Source organism: Lissotriton helveticus, chromosome 11, assembly GCF_964261635.1.
Source record: "Lissotriton helveticus chromosome 11, aLisHel1.1, whole genome shotgun sequence".
Classification (NCBI taxonomy): domain Eukaryota; kingdom Metazoa; phylum Chordata; class Amphibia; order Caudata; family Salamandridae; genus Lissotriton; species Lissotriton helveticus.
This window is the reverse complement of record NC_136072.1, coordinates 1109557294-1109581427: the sequence shown is the minus strand read 5'-3', so window position 1 is coordinate 1109581427 and position 24134 is coordinate 1109557294. Positions and strand designations below refer to the sequence as shown.

The window sequence follows — 24134 nt, the reverse complement described above, 5'->3', positions numbered from 1 at the left end:
TGATGGGAATTTGTATGAAATTTTATAAAACATATGCAGAACTAGTTGTGAGTCCGCTGCAGGCTGCATATCATCAGTATGCGACTTCAGTAACTATTGCAGGGACCACAACTGAAAACACAATTGTAGTCATTCCAAAGACGGGGAAGGACTACCTGAACGTTAAAAACTAGAGTTATATCCCTCATCAATCTCGATGACAAAATATACACCAAAATTATCTTGCATAGATTAGAATCAGTTATATACTAAGGGGCCCATTATGATGTCGGGCGGAAAACACCCTACGCTTATTAGGGTCGAAACGTAGACTACCTACCCCCTTCGACACCAGCTTCTATCCCTAGCAAGATTGATACAGCTTGTTTTTTAAGCTTGGTTTTACGAATCACCTGACCTATTGTGGCATGTTTGTTTGGCTCCTATGGGAAGCCATTATAGTATGTATTCGTAAACAATGTACTTTTTGACTAAAGTGAAGATTTTCCTTTTTATCCTACACAAATCCCTTCACTGCACACCCAACCTCCCCTTCCCCTATCCTCCCTTGGGCACAACTTTATATTGATGAATATTTTATATGCAATGTATACCTAATAATAACTCGGAGTACTTTGTGAATAAACAACATTGTACTCTTGAAATTGTTTTTCATTCTTTTTATACAACTTTTGTCTTGAATTTTCCTTTTCTCCCAGTCTGGGACCCCTCTTTTTATATAAAACTGTATACCCATGTCCCAGTGACTTTCTTTGGGTCGACCCTGTTGATCATAACGTTCATTGCGAAAGGGGTAAATCTCCACACATTCCGTGGTCGGAACGGAAATGTCCGCCCACGCCTAACCATTGCTCTCAATATTTAGTGATAAACTCACATTTGCGATGGAGTATTTCACCCGCCGAGATCTAAATAAAGTCCTTAGTATATAGGGCACTATCACTTGACCGCTTGTCAGGAGAGGTCCTTCATCCAGATTATTCTCCGATATTCTGCCAGAGTCAGTCTCACCTACAGCCAGCACACTTCACACTTCTCAGATGATACATCTCGCCTGAAGCTGATAAAGCAGAGCCCCGGAGGAAGACTGACCAACTACTATCACAGCGTGCATTTGACCTTCGCGGGGAACATTGTCTTCAGACGTCTGCTGATAAAGACAGCATTTGCTGACAACAAGGTTGCAGTGCACCACTTCTCCCTAAGAAACTCTAGACTGCAAGGTGCTCTGGCTTCCATGCACTCTTAGTGTAGCACATATAAATAGACATTAGGGTGCTAGGTTTTTGGTGGCATTTTAAATCATAATGGATATATTCATAAACATAACTTGGGTATTTGAAAAACGCATGTTCACCCAAGGGTGTCTTGGCACTGAACAACACAAGTTTATTGTTAGCCAACTCCATGGTACTCATTTTATTGACCTCAGAAGGATGAAAGGCTGAGACGACCCACTGGGATTTTAATCTGTGACAATGAGGTGAAAGACAAAGCACTACAATGCACTCATTAGTCCATTAAGCCAGGAGACCCAGCATTTTATTTGCATGATTTTTGAAGTGCCTTCTTGCTATTTACCTAATATTCTGTGTAGTTGTTTTACATGTACTAAAAAACGGATTCTTTCTGTACTAATAAATACTTCTACTCAAAATGTTTAATTCTTCTTACTACAGTAGAATGGCTGTATTTGACTGACGCTGCATGTGAATATCGAGTCATATGTATGTCCTGCTCTGTGTGAGTGGTCGGTGACCCGCAGGGTCAGGCAGATGTCACCCATGCTTTACAGGAGGTTGGTGGAGTGAGTGTCTGTGGGGTTGTCCATGTGGTGTTGAGGTATCAGAGGAAGATGTAGTGTTTGGACTTGATGGCTAGTGGGGTGAGGAAGTTGGTAATGGTGTCGCACAAGGTGTTTCGTGGTCCTTGTGGTCTGTAGGAGAGGGTACCTCTGATGGTCCTTCTGTCAACAATGTGGAGTTGGGGCGTGGCCAAGACGGCGAGCATGGCGGACGCAGCTTGAGCGAGCTCCGTCCCGCCGCCTGTGATCCTTCCACATATCCTGCGTCGCCCCGACCTCTGTCCACCCGGCAGTGAGCGGCTGTCCGCGGGAGCAGGGGGAGACGGCCAGACGGCGATTTTGGGGCCCCGGAGGCGTGATCTCTGCCGCCTCCGGCAGCGCTGACCAGGGACCGCGGTGCGGCCTTTATCGGGCACCAGAGCCGGGGCCTGGATTGGTGGGTGCCCCGCCCGGAAGTGAGGCGACGCCGGACCGGCTGGGGTGTGAGGAGCCGACCCGCCCGACCTGTGGGGCCGCGGCGGAGCACAGCTGGCTTGGAGGGAGCGGTGTCAGCGACCCACCGGCGGTGTGACCAGCGTCCAATGGTGCGGTAAGGGGGAGCCGCGTGGTGCGCGACCTGGAGGGGGAGGGGACGCTCCTGCGGAGGTGCCTGGCCCGCTCGGCGGCCGAGTCGGACCGCGGGGTCTGTGGCCCTCGGAGCGTCGAGAGACGACAGTTACCCATTCTCTCACTACACCCCATTGCAGCGCCGACCACCCCCCTCCCCCCCCCCTCCTCCAATCACCTTCAATTGATCCTGCTCCAGCCCTCGGTGCCAGGGGCGCCTTCGGGGCATTACAGGTTGCTCGGCGGTCGGGCCGGACCGCGGTGGGGGATATTGGCCTACTGCGACGGCACTCTTGGGCGCTGGTGGATTGCTGACGGCCGTCTTTGCCGGGAGCCACGCGAAGGGGCCGGGGCTGGCTTCGGCTTCTCCTGTGTTGGTGGGCACGGCCACTTTCAGAGACCCTGACTCCGCCACGGGGCCCTCCTAAAGTGGCTTGACTCTTGGTTGTACGGCGGCGTGGGACACCTTCTGTCGGGCTGCGCGCTGGGCCTGCTTGGGGTGCTATTCATTGAACGCTGCGAGGTCGGCTGGGGCGGTCTCTGCACCCCGCCATTCCCGGTGAACGACCGTGAGCCCCACGAGAACTATGACTAGGGGGAACAACAGCGGCGGCTCTTCCAAGCAGGGCCCCATGGATAAATTTGCGGGGCCAAGTGGGGGTGCGGGAGCCACAGGAGGACAGCAGAGCTCGGGACCGGATAATGCGGCACTAATGGCGGCCATCACGCAGTCTAGAGATATGCTGGACGCGAAGATCGGTGCGGTCGGAGCGGATGTTACCCTGCTGCGACAGGATTTGCGCAACGCTGTCGCCCGCATCACGGAAACCGAGACAAGGATCACGGAGGTAGAGGACGACGTCGCGGTCCTCAAGAAGAAGGTAGCCGCCATGGAGGGAATCCAAAAGGGCCTGGCGTTGCGAGTGGAGGATGCGGAAGGACGGGCCAGAAGAAATAACTTGCGCTTTGTGGGCCTTCCGGAAGACTGTGAGAAGGGAAATATGGAGGCCTTCTTGACTCAGTGGCTGGAGGGGTGGCTCCCACCGGAATCCCTTTCGCGCTGCTTCATCATCGAGCGGGCCCACCGGGCCTTGATTCCGAAGCCGCCCACTGGGGCTCGCCCCCGGGCTGTGATAGCCAAACTGCTCAACTATCACGACAGGGACACCATCCTACGTCAGGCCCGCGCTAAGGACCCCATTATGTTTGAAAACCACAAGATCCTGATCTTCCCGGACTACACCAGGCTGGTCCAACAACAACGGCAATCCTTCACGGCAGCGAAAGCGCGCCTTCGTGAGTTGAAGATCCCGTATGCCCTGCTCTACCCGGCCCGCTTGCGGGTGGTGTTTCAATCTCGCACTCAATTCTTTAACTCTCCGGAGGATGTATTTGAATGGACGGACGAGACGGTGCGGGTCAAGGTGCACACCCCTCCGAGGAGGGGCTCGGATACGTCCTCCACATCGGAACCCAAGAAGGTGCCCCGTAGGTCACGCAGCAGGAGTAACTGGAGAGCGCGCTCCAAGAAGCGCTTGCCTTCCCAAGAGAAGACTGTGGAGGACTCTGAGGCGACGGATTCTTCCCCCTTGAAGTCTTGAGTCCCTGTGATGTACTGGCCCTGATAGGTGTTTCCGGCTCGTGGGGCCGCGACGGTGCATAGAGGTGCAGGTCGGACGGGTCCGGACTTCGGACTGGCCATATGGACTACTGCTACATACATCGTGGTCCGTGGGTGGATCATGGGTCGGGAGGCGCTCGAGAAAGAGCGGGTCTTCTCCCGGAGTTCGTTCCCACGTTGGGTAGAGGGTAGTTGGACACTTAGTGGGTAGTTGGGAGGGATCCATTGGTGTTGTGGGTCTCCGACCTCCCGTTGGGGGTCTGGGATCGCCTGCACCGCGACAGGTACTTCAATGTTGCTGAGGTATGGGGTGGGGGGCTGGAGGGGGGGTTGTTGGTATTGTTTGGGGTCCGGGGGGGTTGGCGGGGGGACGGGTAGGGGGTTGGGGGGCAGGGGGGGAGTTGTGGGAGTGGGTAGGCCTGAGGTGAGCACGTTGTATGTGAGTGTCTGGAGGACAGTAAGAGTCTGTATGTGGCCTCGGTTGCCCGACGAACCAAAGTTTTGGCCCCCATGATGGCGACTGACGGACAGGGGACGGAACCCCCACGAGCTTCCCTGCGCATTTTGAGCTGGAATGTGAGAGGGATGCTCGACAGAATTAAGAGGGGAGCGGTTTTGCGTATGGGGAAGAAGGAGAAGGCAGATGTTCTACTCCTCCAGGAAACCCATCTCATGGGTACCAAAACCCTTAGCTTACGGAGATATGGTTATGATCAGGTGTTCCATGCAGGGTTTACGAGGGGCTCTAGAGGAGTTGCAATATTGATACACCGTCGTGTGAACTACTCGCATGAAACGCAGTGGCTGGATGCACATGGCAGGTTTGCATTGGTCAAAGGAAAGGTGGGGGAGGAGCCCGTGGTGTTTGGCAGTGTCTATGCGCCGCCCCCTCTGCAGGATGCCCTTTTGGAGCGGCTGTTTGATGTATGGGCCGAGATCCCGCATGTTTTAACTATTGTGGGAGGTGACTGGAATGACGTGATGAATGGGAGGTTGGATCGCTGTAGGCCCGGGGGTGATCAGTTGCCTGAGGCCTCGACGAAACTGAGCAGATTGGTGCGGGGGCTGGATTGGGTGGATGCCTGGCGATATCAACATGCATGTGGGCGTGAATACACGTATGTGTCAGCTGTTCACAAATCCTTTTCTCGTCTCGACTACCTTTTTATCCCCCAGCCCTGGATTGGACGAGTGGGTTCTACCGCGATACTCCCTAGGGGACTGTCGGATCACTCCCCGGTTTCCTTGACACTACTTTTAAGCACAAAGAGACAACCATTCCGTTGGCGCCTGGCTACGTGGCACTTACAGCGTGATGATTACCAATCGCACATGAGGGAGGCTATAGCGCACTACCTGACCGAAAACGACGGTCCAGATACGGACGCCGTGACCTTGTGGGAGGCTCAAAACCGGTGCTCAGAGGCGTAGATATAGCGTGGTGCGCAGCGAATCGTAGGTCCCGCGGGCGGGCCATAGCGGAGGCGGCGACTCGGGTTAGTGACCAAGAGGCCGTCTGCACGTCGGGAGAAAGTGGCGCGGCGGTGGGGCAACTGCTCTATCTCCAACAGATGTATCATTCCTTACTGTTCGATGAAGCCCGCCACACCTGGCTGGCTATGCAGAGTAGAATCTGTCAATGGGGGGATAAGTCCGGCTCGATGCTCTACAGGTTATGTCAGGGTTCCTTTCAAGCCCAGCCATTGCCTGGTCTCCGGGACGACGCGGGGAGTCCTATCACTGACCCGGAGGTCCTGGCTGAGACCTTTGCTCGTTACTATGAGACGCAGTACGCGCCGGGGGAGTCTCTAGCGGCGGAGGACATTGACAAGTTCCTGGCTGATCTCCCGCCTCGGGCGCTCTCGGATGAGGGCCGAGCCCGACTGGACCTCCCCTTGTCTGCGGAGGAACTGGGTGAGGCTTTGGGCGAACTGAACGCTGGAAAGGCCCCTGGGCCTAATGGTTTCCCCTGCGAATTTATGAAAATGTTTTATCTCCAACTGGGGATGCGCTATAGGAAGGCACTAGAGGCGGCTCGGGAATGCGGATGCCTTCCGGCGGACTGGCGACACGCAGAGGTGGTTGTTTTTTGCAAGCCTGGGCGGCCGCCGGATCGCCCTGAGTCATATCGTCCAATTTCCTTGCTGAACTTCGAAGCAAAAATATTAGCGAAAGCCTTGGCGAAACGCCTTTCTCCCTATATATCGGACCTGGTCCACCCAGACCAGGCCGGCTTTATGCCCCACAGGGCGACTAGACATAATATTCGCAGGGCGCAGTTGGTGGTGGAGGCGGCGCGTGCAGCTGATATACCGGCGGCCCTATTACTGGCAGATATTGATAGCGCGTTTGATTCCCTGAGCTGGCCATATCTTCGGGCGCTGCTCCTACGTCTCAACCTAGGCCCCCGTTTTCTGTCCTATATTCACTTACTCTATACTGACTTGACAGCGGCGGTGCGGGTTGCGGGCGCGGTGTCCGGTTCCTTTCTGATAGGTCGGGGCACGCGGCAGGGGTGCCCCCTCTCGCCCTACCTGTTTGCATTAGCGATGGAGCCACTGGCGGCCTGGGTGAGGATAGATGCGCAGTTGCGTGGTGTGGAATGGGTGGGTGGACCGACTGACAGAATCGCGCTTTATGCCGATGATGTCCTTTTCTTTCTTACGGACCTGAACAGATCCGGTCCCAGAGTCCTAGACATAATGCGTATCTTCGGCGACGTGTCCGGCCTCACACTGAACGTACGGAAGTCCAAATTGTGGGTCCTGGGAGATAGGAGTGCCTTGGGTCCTTGGGCTTCGGCCCTGCAGGAGGCGGAGGGAGGCCTTAAATATCTAGGTGTCTTTCTGACGGACATGCCAGGGGTGTCGTGGTCCCGCAATGTTCTACCCGTGTGGGATAGAATACGATCGGACACACAAATATGGTCCAGGATGCCGCTGACTGTATATGGACGCTCGGCCATCTTTAAGATGGTGGCCCTGCCTCGCCTCCTCTATCAGCTTCAAAATTATCCATACCCGATATCGCGGCAATGGTTTCGGCAGGTGGATTCAGTGTTGGGCCGGTTCTTGTGGACGGGAGGGGCAGTGCGGGTGGCGCTCCGCACATGTTTCCTCTCGACGTACTGTGGGGGTTTAGCGGCCTCCGACATTCTGTCGTATTACCAGGCGTCACACCTGCTGGTCCTCAATGAGTGGTGGTATGGGGATCGCGGAGACCCGACTTACGCCCTGGAGAGGTACCTTATGGACCCTCACACGCTACATACGATATTGTACTCGGCGGCACTCCGCAAAAGACTCCCGGCAGTCACACAGACGGTGTTCCGGGTGTGGCGCGACGCGCTCCGCCGTATGGGATGGTGGAACAGACTGACGGGGGAAACCCCGCTGTGGCATAATGGGAGGCTACCGGCTTTGGCTTCCCTGCGGGGCTTTGATGGCTGGGACGCGATCGGCATCTCGGCGCTGGGTCATGTTATGAAGGGCCCGGTCCTCAAGTCGTTTCAGGCTCTGCGAGATGAGTATGATATGCCCCAATCCCAATTCTTTCGATACTTGCAGCTCCGACATGCCCTGACCCCTACCTTAGCAAACTTGACTTCACTGCCAGAATTTAGTCCTCTTGAGGCTAAATTGTTCATGGGGGAATTAGACACAAAAAAAATCTCTAGTATATACCAGACGCTCGTCACCCATTGTTCCCCCTCCCTTGACAAACTGCGGTTGGTGTGGGAAGGAGAGTTGGGGAGTTTGGAAGAGGAGGATTGGAGGGAGGCCCTGGAGGCCCCTAGGGGGGCTGCGATTGCAGTGCGCCTACGCTTTATCCAATTCAAATACCTCCATAGGGCGTACTATACGAGGGAACGGTTGTGGAAAGCGGGATTGATTGCCTCCCCGGAATGTCTGAGGTGCGGCAGTGCTGTGGGCTCCTTTCTTCACACGGTGTGGGAGTGCGTGAGACTGCGGAGATTTTGGTCAGGAGTGTGGGACTGCCTGGAAGAGGTGCTGGGCTGGGAGCTCCCCCGCTCGCCGAAGTTAGGCCTTCTTCATGTCATGGAACAGGTGGGGGGGAATTTGTACAAGCGGCACTTGCTCCTATTGGGCCTCATAGTGGCCAAGAGGGACATTGCTAGAGCATGGAAGGCTACTAGAGCCCCACTGCTGGAGGTGTGGAAACGAGGTTTGGACTTTAACATGGGACTAGAACGCCCGATATTTGAGGCGAGGGGGTGTCCTGCAAAACATTATAAGATCTGGAAGAAATGGGCTGACTACAGAGGCCTTCTGCTGGACCCCCCGGAGCCTCGGGTTGCCGACGCGGACCGCGTCTGAACTGGCTTAGGGCGACGTGGCTCACATGCAGCGTCTACGATTGCTAAGCTCCTCTAGATGGACAATACAGACACCGTGCGGGGTGGGGGGGAGGGATCCGGGTGGGTTAGTGGTGGGTGGGTACTGGGGAAATATTAGCTGGTTGTATTTGATTATGCTGATTTTGCTATGCCCACTGCCTCTCTGCTACTAGGGGAGCGGTGGATTATTTCAATTGTGCTGTCAACTGCCAAACCTAATAAAATTTGTTTTGAAAAAAAAAAAACAATGTGGAGTTGGAAGTTGAGGTGCTCCATGATCAGTGTGGTGTTGTCATCAGTGGTGGTGCAGATGATTGTTCCTTTGTGGATGATGATGATGATGCCTACACATCAGAAGAACAGCAGAAAAGGCATTCTTCTCTTTGACTTAACCCTCTGATATTATGACTGGATTCAAGGATTGGTGGAAGGCACTTTCCAGAATTCCCTGATGAGGCCATCTTAGCTAGGTTTAGCTTCAGGCAGGTCATTCACCTTTCACAGACCAGTTGTGAACAAGAAATCCATCTTTCGAATAAGGTGCTATTGCCTCACCCTTGGTAATGAAGTTACTTTGTCTGCCTGAATTTCTAGTAAGCTCATTAGCATTAGCCTGCCAGCATCTGTCCCCTGTCAGTACTTTACTTTAATTAGGTGTACAGAATGGGCTTTTAAAGCAAAAGAAAATGGCACAGGCCTTTTGGCGGGAAGACCACGGTATGGGGAATGTGACTCTTCTCAGCTTAGATAGGAAGCTGGTAGGGTTCAGGAATGTCAATAACTTGAAAGGGATCATGGTGAGGTCTGTCCCTTCACAGTAAAGTATAAAGGGAGACCTAGGGAGAAATGCCTTTGTTCCCTTGGCCAACTGCCGTCACCTTGACACAATCTCACCAGGTGGGGAGCTGGTACCGACACATCAAAAGGTGTGGTATCTGATTTAAAGGAGACTCCTCCCCTTTGTGAATCTCAAAAACAGTTTCAGGGAGCATTTTCAACTGTTAGTCAAATGTTATTGTTTTTAAAACACTTTTTTCTCACGTGCACAGCCTGTACATATAAGCACGAGTGCCCTCATATGTTTCTGTGTAATCAGTCCAGAGCCCTACCACACCTAAGAAGCCTTTTCTTAAAAGGCAGAGATTGGCAGTTAGCACTCTCATTCCTTTTCCATAGAATTTACTGTAAGTAAGACTCAGTTGGTGAGTCACGGTTACAATTAAAGTATAAGAATCGTGTATTCAAAAATGAAAAACCCAGAAGGATAAAATGGGCAGAAGACATATCCTACAGATTCATGAACTTACTTTGTAACCTTCTCATCTTATAAAACAATCCTGAACTACTCCTAGAAGGAGTGGCATAGCAAGCTCTTACCTGCGGCCATCTGGCATTCCCCTCATGCTCTTACCGGCAGCCCAGAGGCAAGAGCAGTTACAGGCGGCATAAGGTCTACCTACGCCACTGCCTAGAGGAAAGAAGCTTTATCATTCCCTGCATAGTTCATGCAATGTTCATCTTGATGGAAGAGGCTTCAGGAACTCACAGATAAGACATAAGAATTTACAGGAACAAACCAAATAGCCAATGAGGAGCAAAGTGAAAATAGCATTCCCAGTCAAAGCAGCAATGATGCTTCCAATATGAATACTCTTTATTCCAAAATTAGGTATTAAAATGTAACCATGCTCTAGTGAGAATCCCAATTAGCACACTACATAACATAGCTACTCATTTGAAGGGTGCACTACAACATGTCTCCTAATAAACGACTTAAGGCTCACAGGCCCATGCACCACCATCATCCCCTCAAATGAGCATCAAAATCATTCAGAATAGAGCTCATGTTCACAGACATGTGCCTGGTATGACCAAGAAACTTATCTGCCACATTCTCCAAGCACCTCCCTTTTATGTTGCATGACCATTCATCCATTTAGAGATTAATACTTAGCGTTTGCCTGATCTTTCTGATAACTCACTTTGGAAATAGGCCTCTTACATAGGCTTCAATGCTCAGGAAGAGAGAGGGCTTTTGCCAAAAAATGCCTTGTATTTTGTCTAATTCCCATACAAGGGGTTGGAAAAGGCTTTTTAGGGGTGGAGACATTTTTATTTTTGTGGAGAACATGTCATTGTTGCGAGAACTATGTGTGTAACACACGCCCTCTGGGTGTAACCATCCTTGTAAAAATTGGAACTAAGGTAAAATACAGTTTTTCGCCATCTGCTCGAGAGAATCAATCATCTTGTGTACTTTATTCTCGTGGCTATCTATTGTTACAAAATATTTCTACTCAAATCAGCTCTTAAGCTAAAGAAAAAACAGGAAATTACATCAGCTACTTGCAGTCCAGTAATCAGGAGCTAAACGAGATTGTGATCACATTAAAAAGGAGGTAGTAGTTCCTTTTCTTTAGGGAAAATAAATAGGCACATCTATTTGAGAAGTAGAGTAATCCGATGGGCCAAGACATGGCTTAAAAGCACTACTATAACCAAAGTTGTTTTAAGAGTGGAAAACATGTGTCTCGCTACATTAAGCAGATGTAAGAAGTGGTTCTCATTTTGAGGGTGCAGAATGTGGATCAACCAAAGAAGAAGAGATAAGCACGCAACTCAAAGACAGCAGAAGCAGCTGGCATGCTGTCTTGGCTTCACACTGACCTTCAATACAGGCATCCTTGTCTCCCTTTTCCAGCAGAAGGTACGGTGGGGATTCGGGGTAGAAAGGGATTCTCACCAGCTGGACCAGTGCGGTTCCTCCACCAATAGATACCAAAATTGGCCATGAGGATTCAGTTCCTAAAATGCCACTGTCAAAAGAAGAAACTATAAATTATAATTATAATTGTATACATTATTTAGCATAGCTTACCAATCAGTCCTCTATCCATGTTTCGTCTATTATTTTTGTGGTCAATAAATGTCACTAGAATCATCAAAGAAGAGGTTTGAGTTCAGTGCATGGGAGTTTGAGTTTGAGTTTAAAATATTTCTTAAGCGCACGTGCACCTAGCGGTTTCTTGGCGCTGTATTGAGCTGAACCCCTGAGGCGTCAGGAATAGGAGGATGGAAGGGGGAGATTAAGAGGGGAAAGCTTGTGTAAAAAGGAAAGTTTTCAGTGCCCTGCGAAAAGAGTATACTGGGGGCAAGATCTCAGATGGGCCGGAAGGGAGTTCCAAAAGGTGGGGGCGAGTGTGGAAAATTTGGAGCCGCCCCACTTTTTACGTTTAAACCGGGGAACTAGGAGCAATTGTTGGGTGGAGGAACGCAACTCCCTGGGGGGGAGATAAGGGTGAATTTCAGAAGTGATAAAAGCAGGGGCTAAACCGGAGCGGGCATTAAAAATATTGCATCCTAGTTTAAACTGGGCTCGTTCACGAATGGGGAGCCAGTGAAGAGTCTTGAGGAGGGGAGTGACGTGATGGGACTTGGATAAATTAAAAACCAGGCGGGCCGCCTGGTTCTGGACTAACTGAAGGCGTCGTAGGCTGTATGCGGGCATGCCACAATAAAGGGCATTGCCGTAGTCCAGGCGGGAAATCACCGTTGTAAGGACTATGAGTTTGAGGGCCGGGAAAGAGTAAAACCGGGAGACTTTACGGATAGTACGAAGGGAGTAAAAAGATGAAGACACCACAGAACTGACTTGGGAGTGAAGTGAGAGTTGGTGATCCAGTTTGAAACCAAGGGTTTTAACTGAGGAAGAAGGGGTTGGGGGAGAACCCAATGAGGGGGGCCAGAAGGAGGGGGACCAGGGACTGGAGCAACCACCTGTCAGCACCAGCTCCGTTTTGTCGGGGTTGAGCTTCAGGTGGTTGTGGTTCATCCAGTCCCGGATGAAGGTCATGACAGGTTGAAAATTGGAAGTGGACTCAGGGGAAGGCGATAGGGAAAAAATAAGCTGGAGGTCATCCGCATAATTATAGACGGAGACCTCCAGCTGTTGGAGGGCAAAAATAAAAGGAGCAATGTACAGATTGAATAATAACGGGGACAGGGATGAGCCCTGGGGGACCCCGCATTTGACCGGCTGGAAGTCCGCTGCAAAATCTCCCAAGCGCACTGCTTGGGTACGGCCACTCAGAAAGGAGGACAGCCAGACCAAGGCAACACCCCCGATTCCCGCCGCTCTGACACGGGACAGTAAGATGGAATGATCAACCGTGTCAAAAGCGGCGGAGAGATCGAGGAGGACCAGGGCCTGGGGATGGTTTGTTTCCATACCCTCTCTGAGGTTGTCAAGGACCGAAAGTACGACCGATTCCGTTGAATGTGAGGGGCGGAACCCTGCCTGCCGAGGGGCTAGAACCATATTCTCCTCTACGAAGGTACTGAGCGTCCTAGTTACGTGGCGCTCAAGAACTTTCGCCAGAAAGGGTAGGAGAGAGATGGGGCGATAGTTGACAAGTACTGAGGGGTCCGCTCCAGGTTTTTTTAAGATGGGTAAGATGACGGCCGTCTTGAGAGGTGGGATAACTGTACCCTGTGATAGCGAGCTATTGAGGAGAGTGAGTGGGGGCAAAGTGCAGGCAGAGTAAATCTGTTTCAGAATGGATGCAGGGCAAGGGTCTAAAGGAGAACCGGACTTGACCGTCGGTAGAAGAGAAAGAAAGGATTCTTCTGTGAGGAGGGGAATCGAATTGAGACAGGCTGTGTTGGGGGGGACTGGGGATTTACAAATGAAGGGGAGGAAGGGGGAATGTTTGCTTTAATGTTAGAGATTTTATCAAGGAAGAAAATATTAAGGGAGTCGCAGAGATGCTGGGAGGGGGAGGGTTTGAGGGAGGCCCTATCCGAATAAGCGAGATCGTGCACAATGGTGAATATTTCTCTGGACTGATTGTCGGCAGCTAAGATTTTGGAGGAAAAGTAGATGTTCTTGGTCGCTAAGATGGATTTTTCATACTGGGCCAAAAGAGTAATATACTGTTTTCTAAGTTTTGGACAGTAGCCGCGCCTCCAGGAGCGTTCTGCTCGACGGACATTAAGTTTTTGATCTTTGAGTTCCTGGTTGAACCAACGATTGGTGTCGTTGGTGCGTTTAGATGATACACGCCTTAGGGGGGCGACTAAGTCGCAACCTGAACAGAGCCAATAATTGATGGAGTCTGCTTGTTCAAGAGAAGACAGCCCGTGGAGATCTGGGCAGGAGGCGGAGAGAGTGGCAGACAGAGAGGTCACATCTACCCGATTCCAGGAGCGCGCCCAAATGTTTTTGGGGAGGGAAGACTTACGGACTGGACTGGTGGGTAATGAGAAGGAAATAAGAAAATGATCAGGCCAGGTGCAAGGGGAGATGGTCAAGGACAACACCGGACAGTTGAGAGACCAGATCTGATCGTAATATGTGGCCCTGACAGTGGGTTGGGTGGTGTACAGCTGGAGAAAAGTTAAGAGAGCGAAGAGACTCTGAAAATTATTTCGATGTTGAACATTCGGCCGGGTCTGAAGGCCAGAAGTTGAAGTCTCCTAATATCAAAATGGCTGAATTATTTACAACTAGGGTTGCCACCAGGTCTTGAAAGCTCGGCAGGAAGAGTTGAGGAGAAGAGGGAGGGCGATACAACAGCACACAAGTGAGCGGGGTGCTGAAAGAGAGTGTCCGGGCCACTAAGTAGTCTGATGATCCAATAGGGGAAAAAGTTAAGGATTGGAAAGCAATTTCTTTGCGGGCGATCAGTTCAACGCCGCCACCCGATTTGCCGGGGGGACGGTCCACGCGAAGTGCGTAATAAGATGCAGGAAGTGTGGCCAATAAGGAGGGAAGGGAGCTATCACAAAACCAAGTCTCCGTGAGAAACAGTAGGTCGGGTTTGTGCAGGTCCAGTAAGGTGAAAAGTTCGTGATAATGCTTGACGGCTGACCTGGTGTTAAGGTAAAAGGCAGATACAGTGGTAATGGAAGGGCGGGCAGATGGGACAGGACGGGGTGCGTTGGTGGATGAGGGTGACGGCGAGGGGGGAAGGAGGGGGGCGGATGAAGGGGTCAATCCCAGTCTGTCAATGCGTGCTATAACACAATCATTCAAAGACCACGAGCCTTGGAGGTTGAATAGTTGAGCAGATGAATATTGTGTGCATTGTGTGGGATATCTTGAAGGCAACTGTCAGGGACACCAAGACCTTGCTGGCTATGTTGATTAATACTGATATAAAGTAGGAAGGGAGTACTTGGAAACATGTGGGCATGTGTAGTGGCTGGGGAAGAGCAGAATACAGTGTCCTATGAAGGCCCATCTGGCGAAAGAACGTGTGCAGGCCATAAAGACGGCGGAACATCTGGGTGACCCTGTGACGCCAACCAGATCAGACTCAGAATCAGAAGTGGTGCAAGATCAGTCGCTGTCCCTAACAGACTCACAGCATGCAGCATTGAGGGGGAGACCCGAAGATTATACCACACACAGCAGATGAACTTGGGTGAGACCCTGATAAACACTTTGAGTATCTGTAGACAAAGCATTGATGGCTTTTTGCTGGTATGAGGGTCGGCTCGGTTGTCTTTCTTTCTTGTTGTGCGACAACAGATTGCTGGAACCAAGGACACTGCAGTTGTGATTCATACAATGCAGTCAACCTTCAGTCAGAACACAGTATTTCTACACCCCTAGTAATGGTAAGTGGCTGTTACAGCATAGTTTCTAAAATAGGATTGATTGCATTTCATTGCAGATGGCCAATTGCAGGATGGTTGTTATCATGACTATATTTGTGGTCGAGGGGCGGGGGTGGAAATAATGGCTTAGCTGTTCGGGTTGGAGATCCGCATATTGTAGTGCTCCTTTTCTTTCTCTTGCTGTTGATCAGATGTCAAACAGTGACTATATTTTATTAACTTGGAATGTGTGGGGATTGGCAGGATATGTTAAACGACATAAAGCTTATCAATCTCCGCGTAGCCATAAGATTTCAGTCACATTAGTACAAGAAACGCATCTCAGTACACAAACCCACACTTCACTTTGTAAGCTTTGGAGAGGCACAGTCATAGGGACCACTTGCTAAAGGCACCCTTATAAATTCTACACACCCAGATTGATGTTCAAGGTCGTTAGGTAATCTTGGAAGATCTCTTAGATGGTTACCCATTGACTTTAATCACCCTGGATGCTACAAACTCAGGGCAAGCGTTATTCCTCCAGGCACTTACATACTCCCTGCTTTCTGATGCCACATCGCCACCTTTCTGGGGGGAGACTATAACTGCATCTATGATCTTGCCCTGGATTGCTCGCTTCCACCCCTCCCCGGGGCACAATCCACTCAGCTGACACGACACATGAGGGACTGGGCCATGAATATGCAATCATGCAATGTATGGTGGAGTAAACATCCTGAAACTCGTACATAATCAAATTATTCCACGCTACATGATTTTTATATGAGGATAGACCCAATATATTTCTCGGCTGATGCCTTGCCTAGAATATAGCATGCTAAATAGCTGGTGCGCACAATCGCTGACCACAGCCCACTAAAATTGCACCTTTTGTGAGGTACGCACAGTGCCAGGATTCCAACCTGCCGTCTACCTATTGCTGCACTTAAGGATATGGCATTGTGGGATCGCGAAGAAGGAAAGATTTTAAAAATGCTGCTATCTTTACCAAATTGTACCATGATTCAAGCAATCAGAATGGAGGTAGGGCTAATAGCTTGGAATGTAAATACCCAAATGGCCCTACTAAGATTCTGGAAATGCCAGGAGTCAAGTGGCATACAGAAGGTGTCAATATGGTGCAGAGAGGAAATCCAAACTAGCAATCTTGGTTGGGCACGGGATGTAAGGAAAACCATCTAGACCGTAGCGGCGCACCTAAAATTTAGCCTTTCACAGCCATCCCTGGACATAGCCTTTACAAAGAAAATGCTTAGGGATCAAGGGCTCCTACACTCTCGATCACAAGACTATGATTATCTGAAGGTAAAAAAAACTGTTAATTGGGTAATGAGCGCATGGGAAAAGGAGACACGGTTCCCATACTTGGATTTTTTGCTCAATAAGTGGTTAAGATACGAAATCCTAAGGGTATGCTTGGGTATTAATCCTTGGAAAAATAAAAGTAGCCTTGATCCAACCAGATGGTACTTGTAAATGTGGCTTAGGAGTAAGAAATGAGATCTTACATATATTACTTGATTGCACATTGATTTTAGTAATACGGAAAGTGTTTTTATGTCCAATATTTTTAAAATATAAGGTAAATTCACTTGTTCAAGCCGCTTGCCTCCTTATGGATATGTCATTTTTAGATATTACAATTGCTGTGGGGAAGTTCTTGAAAGCTACAAGAGAATTTGTAATGGAGAAAATAAAGGAGGGGTGTTGATTTTAAAAAAAATGTGCGTTCCGCCAACAATAGGAATTTTATGGAGATATATTTGTGTAAACTGTGTTTAAATGAAATGTGGTCTAGTTATGCCATCACTATGAGGATCCAAAGCTATATGTATGGTTTATAGACTATGGTCTAAATAAACCTCGTTATCTCTCTCTCTCTCTCCCTCTCTCCCTCTCTCTCTCTCTCTCTCTCACTGCATATTTCCAGACCAACAAAGCCACCGCCTCCAATATAGGTGTAGAATGGGTTGCATTTAAATCGGTTACACTTGGACACGCCATTAAAACAACATACAGTTCCTGAATGACACTTACATCAGAACTGCCGAAGCATGAGTCGGAAATTCAAAGATGTGATTGATTGACACCTACAGGCCCCCATCTTATTCCTCTGCTAGCTGAGGCAAATCTGGCATAGAAGGAGATATTGGATAGTCTCTGTGCACTAGATTATAAACAATATTCTAACAAAAAACAGTGTATATTCTGAGCTAATAGCAAGTGTCAATAAAGTTATCAAATAAATCACAGAAAAGAGGGAGGTCTTCTTGTCTTCTTTTTATTGCGATGATGTTCTTCTTACTACAATCTAGCCGCCAACACGTGTTTCGTCTTGGTAATATAGACCATAGACTTCTTCAGGGCTAGAACATCATAATATATATAGTCAAGAACAAACAAAATACACAAATACAATATATCAACAGTTACTTCAGACAATTGCCCTTATTATAAAAGCCATGCGTAAAGAAAAAAGTTGGAGGTGATTTAAAATAATATGACCAATCCAGTGTTGTCAACATTAGACACCAAATGGAAACGTGCTACCCAAGAGAAAGAAAGGGACCACAACAAACCAATAGTTATCAGCCTCATATGCACAGAGCCAAAGTGCACACAATAATAATGTTAAATGTGTCTTGTAGCCAGAGTAAAAGTCGAAACTAGAAAAGAAAACTATATGAAATCAAGTAAAAGAACGCCAATCATACCAAAAATCAAACACTCACCTATTGCTAAACCGACAATTTACTTATTGATAGGTGAGTAGTAAAGGCGTGTAATAAAACATCTATCCAGGATCTATAGAAAAGTCAGCCAAGGAGAGAGGTATTAAATTAACACGCAACAAAAGAATTTATTAAAACTAAGTAATAACAAATAAATAAAATATATCCACTCACTGGGGGTCTGTAGACTCTTAATTCAATAATCGTAGTACGGAAGTAAGCTGCATAATCATAAAGGAGCCCACACAGACCTAGGGGTCGATTTCGATCCTGGAAAAAATCCGTCCGTACGATTCGTATCCGGAGCCCTCTCCGTACGACTCGTACAGACGCCGTACGACCCGACAAGTACGATCCGGACCGGGGTAACAGGACGTGATTCGTACGGTCCACGTCAGGTAAGTACGATTCGTACGGAAAAGCACACATTCACATACACACCGTACGGTATCCAATAGCAGCACATGCACTTGAATGTGGGACTCAAACAGAACATTTGTCACTATCATTTCATGGTATTGAGACCATTCCCAAAGATGTCAGGGGGGGTAACCGCGAGCTTAAATTAAGACAAAAGGAAGCACGTTGGATCATGCAGGTGCGTGCGGTTGAAAGGCGTCTCAATTTTGATGATGAACTACAATACTTCCTTGGCTGTTAAGAATTAGGGGCTTTTTATGTATTACTTTGGTGGTTTGCTACTGTATTTTTCCTGACATTAAGTTCATCTGATGATTTTTTTATATGAGCCTGTTTATATGGAATCAATATTTTTGCTCACTACAGTCCTGTATATATTTAACTCGTGGTGTTTGTTGCTCACATAATGGCTCTGAAATGTCAAACCATTTAATGAAAAAACTTTCAGTATTTTAGCAGTGCTATGTACTCCTCATATGACTTCTAATACTCGATGTTCGTACTACTCTGCTCCTGTGATAATATCATTAATCTACTTTCTAATATACATCTCCATTATTGATTATTGTCTAAAGATCAGAATATTGATAGATAACGTTTGGAGACTGTGATTTATATGATAACTTTGATATGGATATTTGATGACTGGAGTTTTGTTAATTTATTGCGTGATCAGACATTATTGGATTTGTATATGATGGTTGTTACATGTTCTTATATTTTAAAATATGAGTTTGCCAATGATGGGTGTTGTGATTTTGAAATGTCCAAACCAATTGTTTGACGACAAGTTACTGTCATTTGGTGCTTTTTACTTTGGGTACTTTCACTTTTTCTTCCAAATATTCCTCACATGGTGTCGTTTCTCTTGTGATTTCTAGGTTTGAGATTGATACGCCGTTTTAGAGATATAGTCACAGTAGCGGACACGCTACTTTCTATGACTGTCCTTCTTTCTTGTTTACAACGGCATGCGCGTTCCTTACGTGCACTACAATTTACATGCTGTTAATGCTCCTTTTGATTTATATGGATGATATACACACATTTTCGTAGAGATCTATATTAGTTGACTTTTGTGACTTATTGAATGGATGGGTTTATATTATCTTAGGTGACAGTTGTATCTTAAGCATGCTATGGTTAGGATATTATAATTGTTGACATGACGCTATTTTAAGATTTTATAATGGTTTTCTTAAGATGGACCGATATTTACGTTCCATCATAACATGGCGCCCATCTCTCTGTTGCTGCACTGATTGGTTGAAGTTGAGCTGTTATTCTCTCCCACTTTCGTTAGTCCCATTTCTATGATTACTGCTTAAACCGGCTCTATATATTGTATTTCGAAGATGGAGTCTGTGCTACATGCCAGTTTCACGTTTTGCTGTGGGATCACACCGTATCCGCAGGTGAGTCTGAATTAGCTTGCCCGTTAGACATGATAGGTTTGAGAGATCGGGCAATGTGTTGTTACTTAACTTCCCACATTTTAGATGCCCAAATACGTATTATGGTAATTGAGTGGATATTTTCTAGTTTTGCGTGAAGTTTTGTCGTGTTGAATTACCCGACATCATGAGCTTTTTCATTAACCTTAGCTGGTCGGTACATGACGAATGACGATAATTGCGCGTCTGTTGCCTTTCACTAATACTATTAAGGATACATTTCTTTATATACACATGTCACCACTCAAGATGCATTTGGTCAGTCTCAGGACATAATAGGTGTCGATAAGGGTGGTATTTAACTGTGTTTTCAGGTTCAATTTATGGTTTGTTGGGAAGAACCATGAATTTTAGGACTGATGATTTACATGGCGCGATTTGTTAGGTTTACATCAAGGTTTTGAGATATATATGTTTTTGTTTTCCTTTTTACTCCACGAACACTAGGTCTGTGTGGGCTCCTTTATGCAGCTTACTTCCGTACTACGATTATTGAATTAAGAGTCTACAGACCCCGAGTGAGTGAATTTATTTTATTTATTTGTTATTACTTAGTTTTAATGAATTCTTCTGTTGGCTGTTAATTTGATACATCTCTCTTTGGCTGACTTTTCTATAGATGTTTTATTACACCCCTTTACTATTCACCTATCAATAAGCTAATTGTTGGTCTAGAAATAGGTGAGTGTTTGGTTTTTGGTATGATTGGTGTTCTTTTACTTGATTTCATATTGTTTCCTTTTCTAGTTTCGACTTTTACTCTGGCAACAAGACACATCTAACATTATTATTGTGTGTACTTTGGTTCTGTGCATATGAGGTTGATCACTATTGGTTTGTTGTGGTCCCTTTCTTTCTCTTGGGTAGCACGTTTCCAATTAGTGTGTGATGTTGACAACACTGGATTGGTCATATTATTTTAAATCACCTCCAACTTTTTTCTTTACGCATGGCATTTATAAATAGGACAATTGTCTGAAGTAACTGTTGATATATCGTATTTGTGTATTTTGTTTGTTCTTGACTATATATAATATGATAAAATTCAAAATCCTGTCGAGCAATCTAATTTCTATTGCTATATTTGTCAGCAACAGCAATGCACTAATATGAACCTAATCACATTAACTACAAAAAGATTTTTCATATGAATAAGCAATTTCTCAACTCATCAATAGTCAATCACTGGGATCAAAAAAAGTAACATAGGAAATTTAAGTCCAAAAGTCTTCGCTGTTTAACGAGTTCTTTATTCACTCGGGTTTTCCAAAGTTCCACGTATTTCAAAAGATCAATTCAATATTCAGATTTCACAACTTCATAATACATCAGCACCAGCCAACACGTGTTTCGTTGGGCAATTATCAATGCCAATCAACTTCATCAGGGCTGCAAGCCAAAGTAATACAATATAATCAGATTTAAACATTATATCACTCCATTAAAATTTCATTTAAGAAAATTTAAACTAAAACTCAGAACCAAAGGATATGTGAAATCACCACCTAGGTGAAAGCGTACACAGCACCCTCATTAAAGTGACATATCTTGTACATTAACAGTGGATCCCAGTGTAGAAAAGTTGAATACAGAAAAACATTCTGTCATAGAGCCAAAATCATATGTATCACAAAGTCGTATTACCTTGAAAAAGAATCAATATCCTTCTAATGTTTAGAAATTTCCGCACTTATTTGGCTTTGAAAGCAACAATTCCTGGAATGATATAGGGAGGTTCTAAGCAATATCACCACTAAAATATAATAATTATACAATACTATCAAAAGCACCGTAACCTCGTTCTATGTATAACTGTTTCCACCATGCGAAACAAGAAAGAAATTATAAGGGAAACCTTTCCCTAGATTTTAAAGTAATAATAATAGAACAATAAGTAATAAATTGTACCTTTCTACTGTCCCTTACCTAATATTTCTCTTGTTAAGCGTCCCGCATTCTTAATACATTGCGGAGGTAACCACGATATCAATGCGCAAGATCTGCAGAAGAATAACCACTAATTACGGGGTCTTCCAGCATTGAAAATAGCAATACTTGGGTCATTTCATAGTACACATCTTAGTATTATCTGGCCAGGCTTTCCCTTACCTAAAGTTCCTCTCGATCAGTATCCCGCATTCCAGTTACGCAGATGGAGGTGAACACGATATCAGTGCACAAGGTCTGCGAAAGAAGAACCACGCGTTACGGGGTCTTCCAATACTAACTGCAACCATACTTGAGCAATGAATCGATATTATTTAAGAGTAGTGGTTCTGTGGCAGTTCTTACCAATATCTCTCTCCAGCATTCTTTCAAATGGATTCTCGCATATCGGCTACCGGCGTGTACAATAGCGGGTAGACCGATAATTTCGGGTATAGGTGGCCAACGGAGAGATTATCTCAATTTGTAGACTCTTATTTAAGACCTTTTGTCCACAATTTACCATCACACATAGAAGACACGAAACACGTCCTTAATATCATGAATGATGTAGTATGGGATGATGATATGATTTTAGTTACTCTTGACGTAGTATCTTTGTACTCAAATATAGAACATGATCAAGGTATACGGGCAATTGAGAGTTTTTTGAACAAAAGACCAGCTGAATATTTGGATCACACCTCTATGTTAATAGAAATGACAAGAATGGTTTTGACAAACAACTACTTTCTCTTTGAATCTTCCTGGTACAAGCAAAAGACTGGGACTGCGATGGGTTCCAAGTTTGCTCCGTCCTTCGCGAACCTCTTTATGGGGAGGTTGGAGGCGGAGTGGATTTGGGGCCCTAGAGGCAGCCAATGGATAGATCACATTTACTATTGGGGAAGGTTCATAGATGATTGTTTGTTATTCTGGAGAGGTACTACTGATGAACTAGAGATGTTTTTGGAGTTTCTCAATACTAATGATCTTAATATGGCATTTACGACACATTATGATAAAGTGAAGTTAACTTTTCTTGATATAGAATTGTTTGTGGAAGGTAAGAAACTCAATAGTCGTATGTTTCGAAAAGAAACTAGTTGCAACTCTCTTTTAAGAGCGGACAGCTGCCACCCGAAGAGCCAGATCAACTCCATTCCATATGGAGAAATGATTAGAGCAAGACGAAACTGCTCCAAAGATTCAGATTTTGATGACAATATTAAGGACATGATGATGAGGTTCAAGAATAGAGGTTACCCGAACAGTGTTATCAATAAGGCTGTTACTAGGGTACATAAATTGGAACGATCAGAGACTCTTAAATCTAAAACTAAGAGGGATATTGCTACAGGAAATAAGACCATTAGAATGATTACGAACTTTGGTGTAGGTAGCAATAAGATCTTTGGCATTATGAAAAAATACTGGCACATGCTTTATGCAGATAAAGATCTTAAACCTTTCCTCAAAAATAACCCAAGTATAACTTTTCGAAAGGGAATGTCGATTGCTAATATTGTTAGCCCGAGTTACCCTAAGCCTTGTGTCCACCGGGAATACAGTGATTGGTTACGTGCCCGCCCTAAAGGTTTTCACTACTGTGGTAACTGTAGTTCATGTTGGTGGGCGCAGAAAAAAGTCTTGACATTTGAATATAATGACACAGGTATTCATTACATAGATACCTTTATTAACTGTGAGTCTAATTTTGTGATTTATGTCATTGTCTGCACGTGCGGAAAAATTTATGTTGGAAGCACTGTAAGGAGGCTTAAAGACAGGATGGTTGAACATTATCGGGCACTTAAAAATGGAGATACCAGATATCCGATAGCGTCGCATTCTATACAGAATTGTAATGACAAAAATAATCATAGATTTTTTCATGGTATTGAACAGGTAGTTCTAGATAAACGTGGAGGAGATAGAACACTGAAGCTGAGACGAAGAGAGGCACGCTGGATTATGGTTCTTCGGGCTGTAGAGGAAGGACTTAATATTGATACTGAACTGCAATATTTTCTTGGAGATTAATTATATTGATTCTATAACAGATGTTCAGTTTATATATAATTGCTCTGGCTCTTCTGTATATATGTAAAGATGCATAAATCAGAAAAACTCAGAGAAAATCTGTATATATATTATTGCGTTATAATTTGTTAATGTATAATGCCTTCCTGGGGACCTCAAATGCTGATGCCACGATCCCAATTTTTGTCAATGTGGGAACTTTATTAATGTACAGTTGAGAATGACGTGGGAGGCTCATGGTACTATCACCACATAATCAGATAAGTGAACTCTTCAGGTGCTTTTACATCGATCCATTATGCAGTTATTTATTTCAAAATAGCAGTGGTCAATCACATAATAGTTTATATCAATATAACAAAATAGCAGTGGTCATTCATCAAATAGTTTATATCAATATAATCTACACTGATATTAATAAGGTATTATTTCGTCCATTAATGAATAATATATAATTTTGGAAGAATGTGGTTAGAAATAGAGTGAATATTCAGAATTTCGATCTTTGTACATATCTCTCCCATATAATCATTGACTAATCCAAGAT

The 24134-nt window shown here is 46.1% G+C and overlaps 1 protein-coding gene across 1 annotated transcript in view; it reads right to left on the bottom strand.

The window, feature by feature from the left end:
* The window catches only part of LOC144792662 (solute carrier family 2, facilitated glucose transporter member 5-like), an 842308-nt gene that overhangs the window by 487173 nt on the left and 331001 nt on the right, over positions 1–24134 (bottom strand). Inside the window, exon 7 of the mRNA XM_078667809.1 lies at positions 11056–11204. Within this exon, the coding sequence (XP_078523935.1) occupies positions 11056–11204 (149 nt within the window). The remainder of the gene's footprint in view (positions 1–11055; positions 11205–24134) is intronic.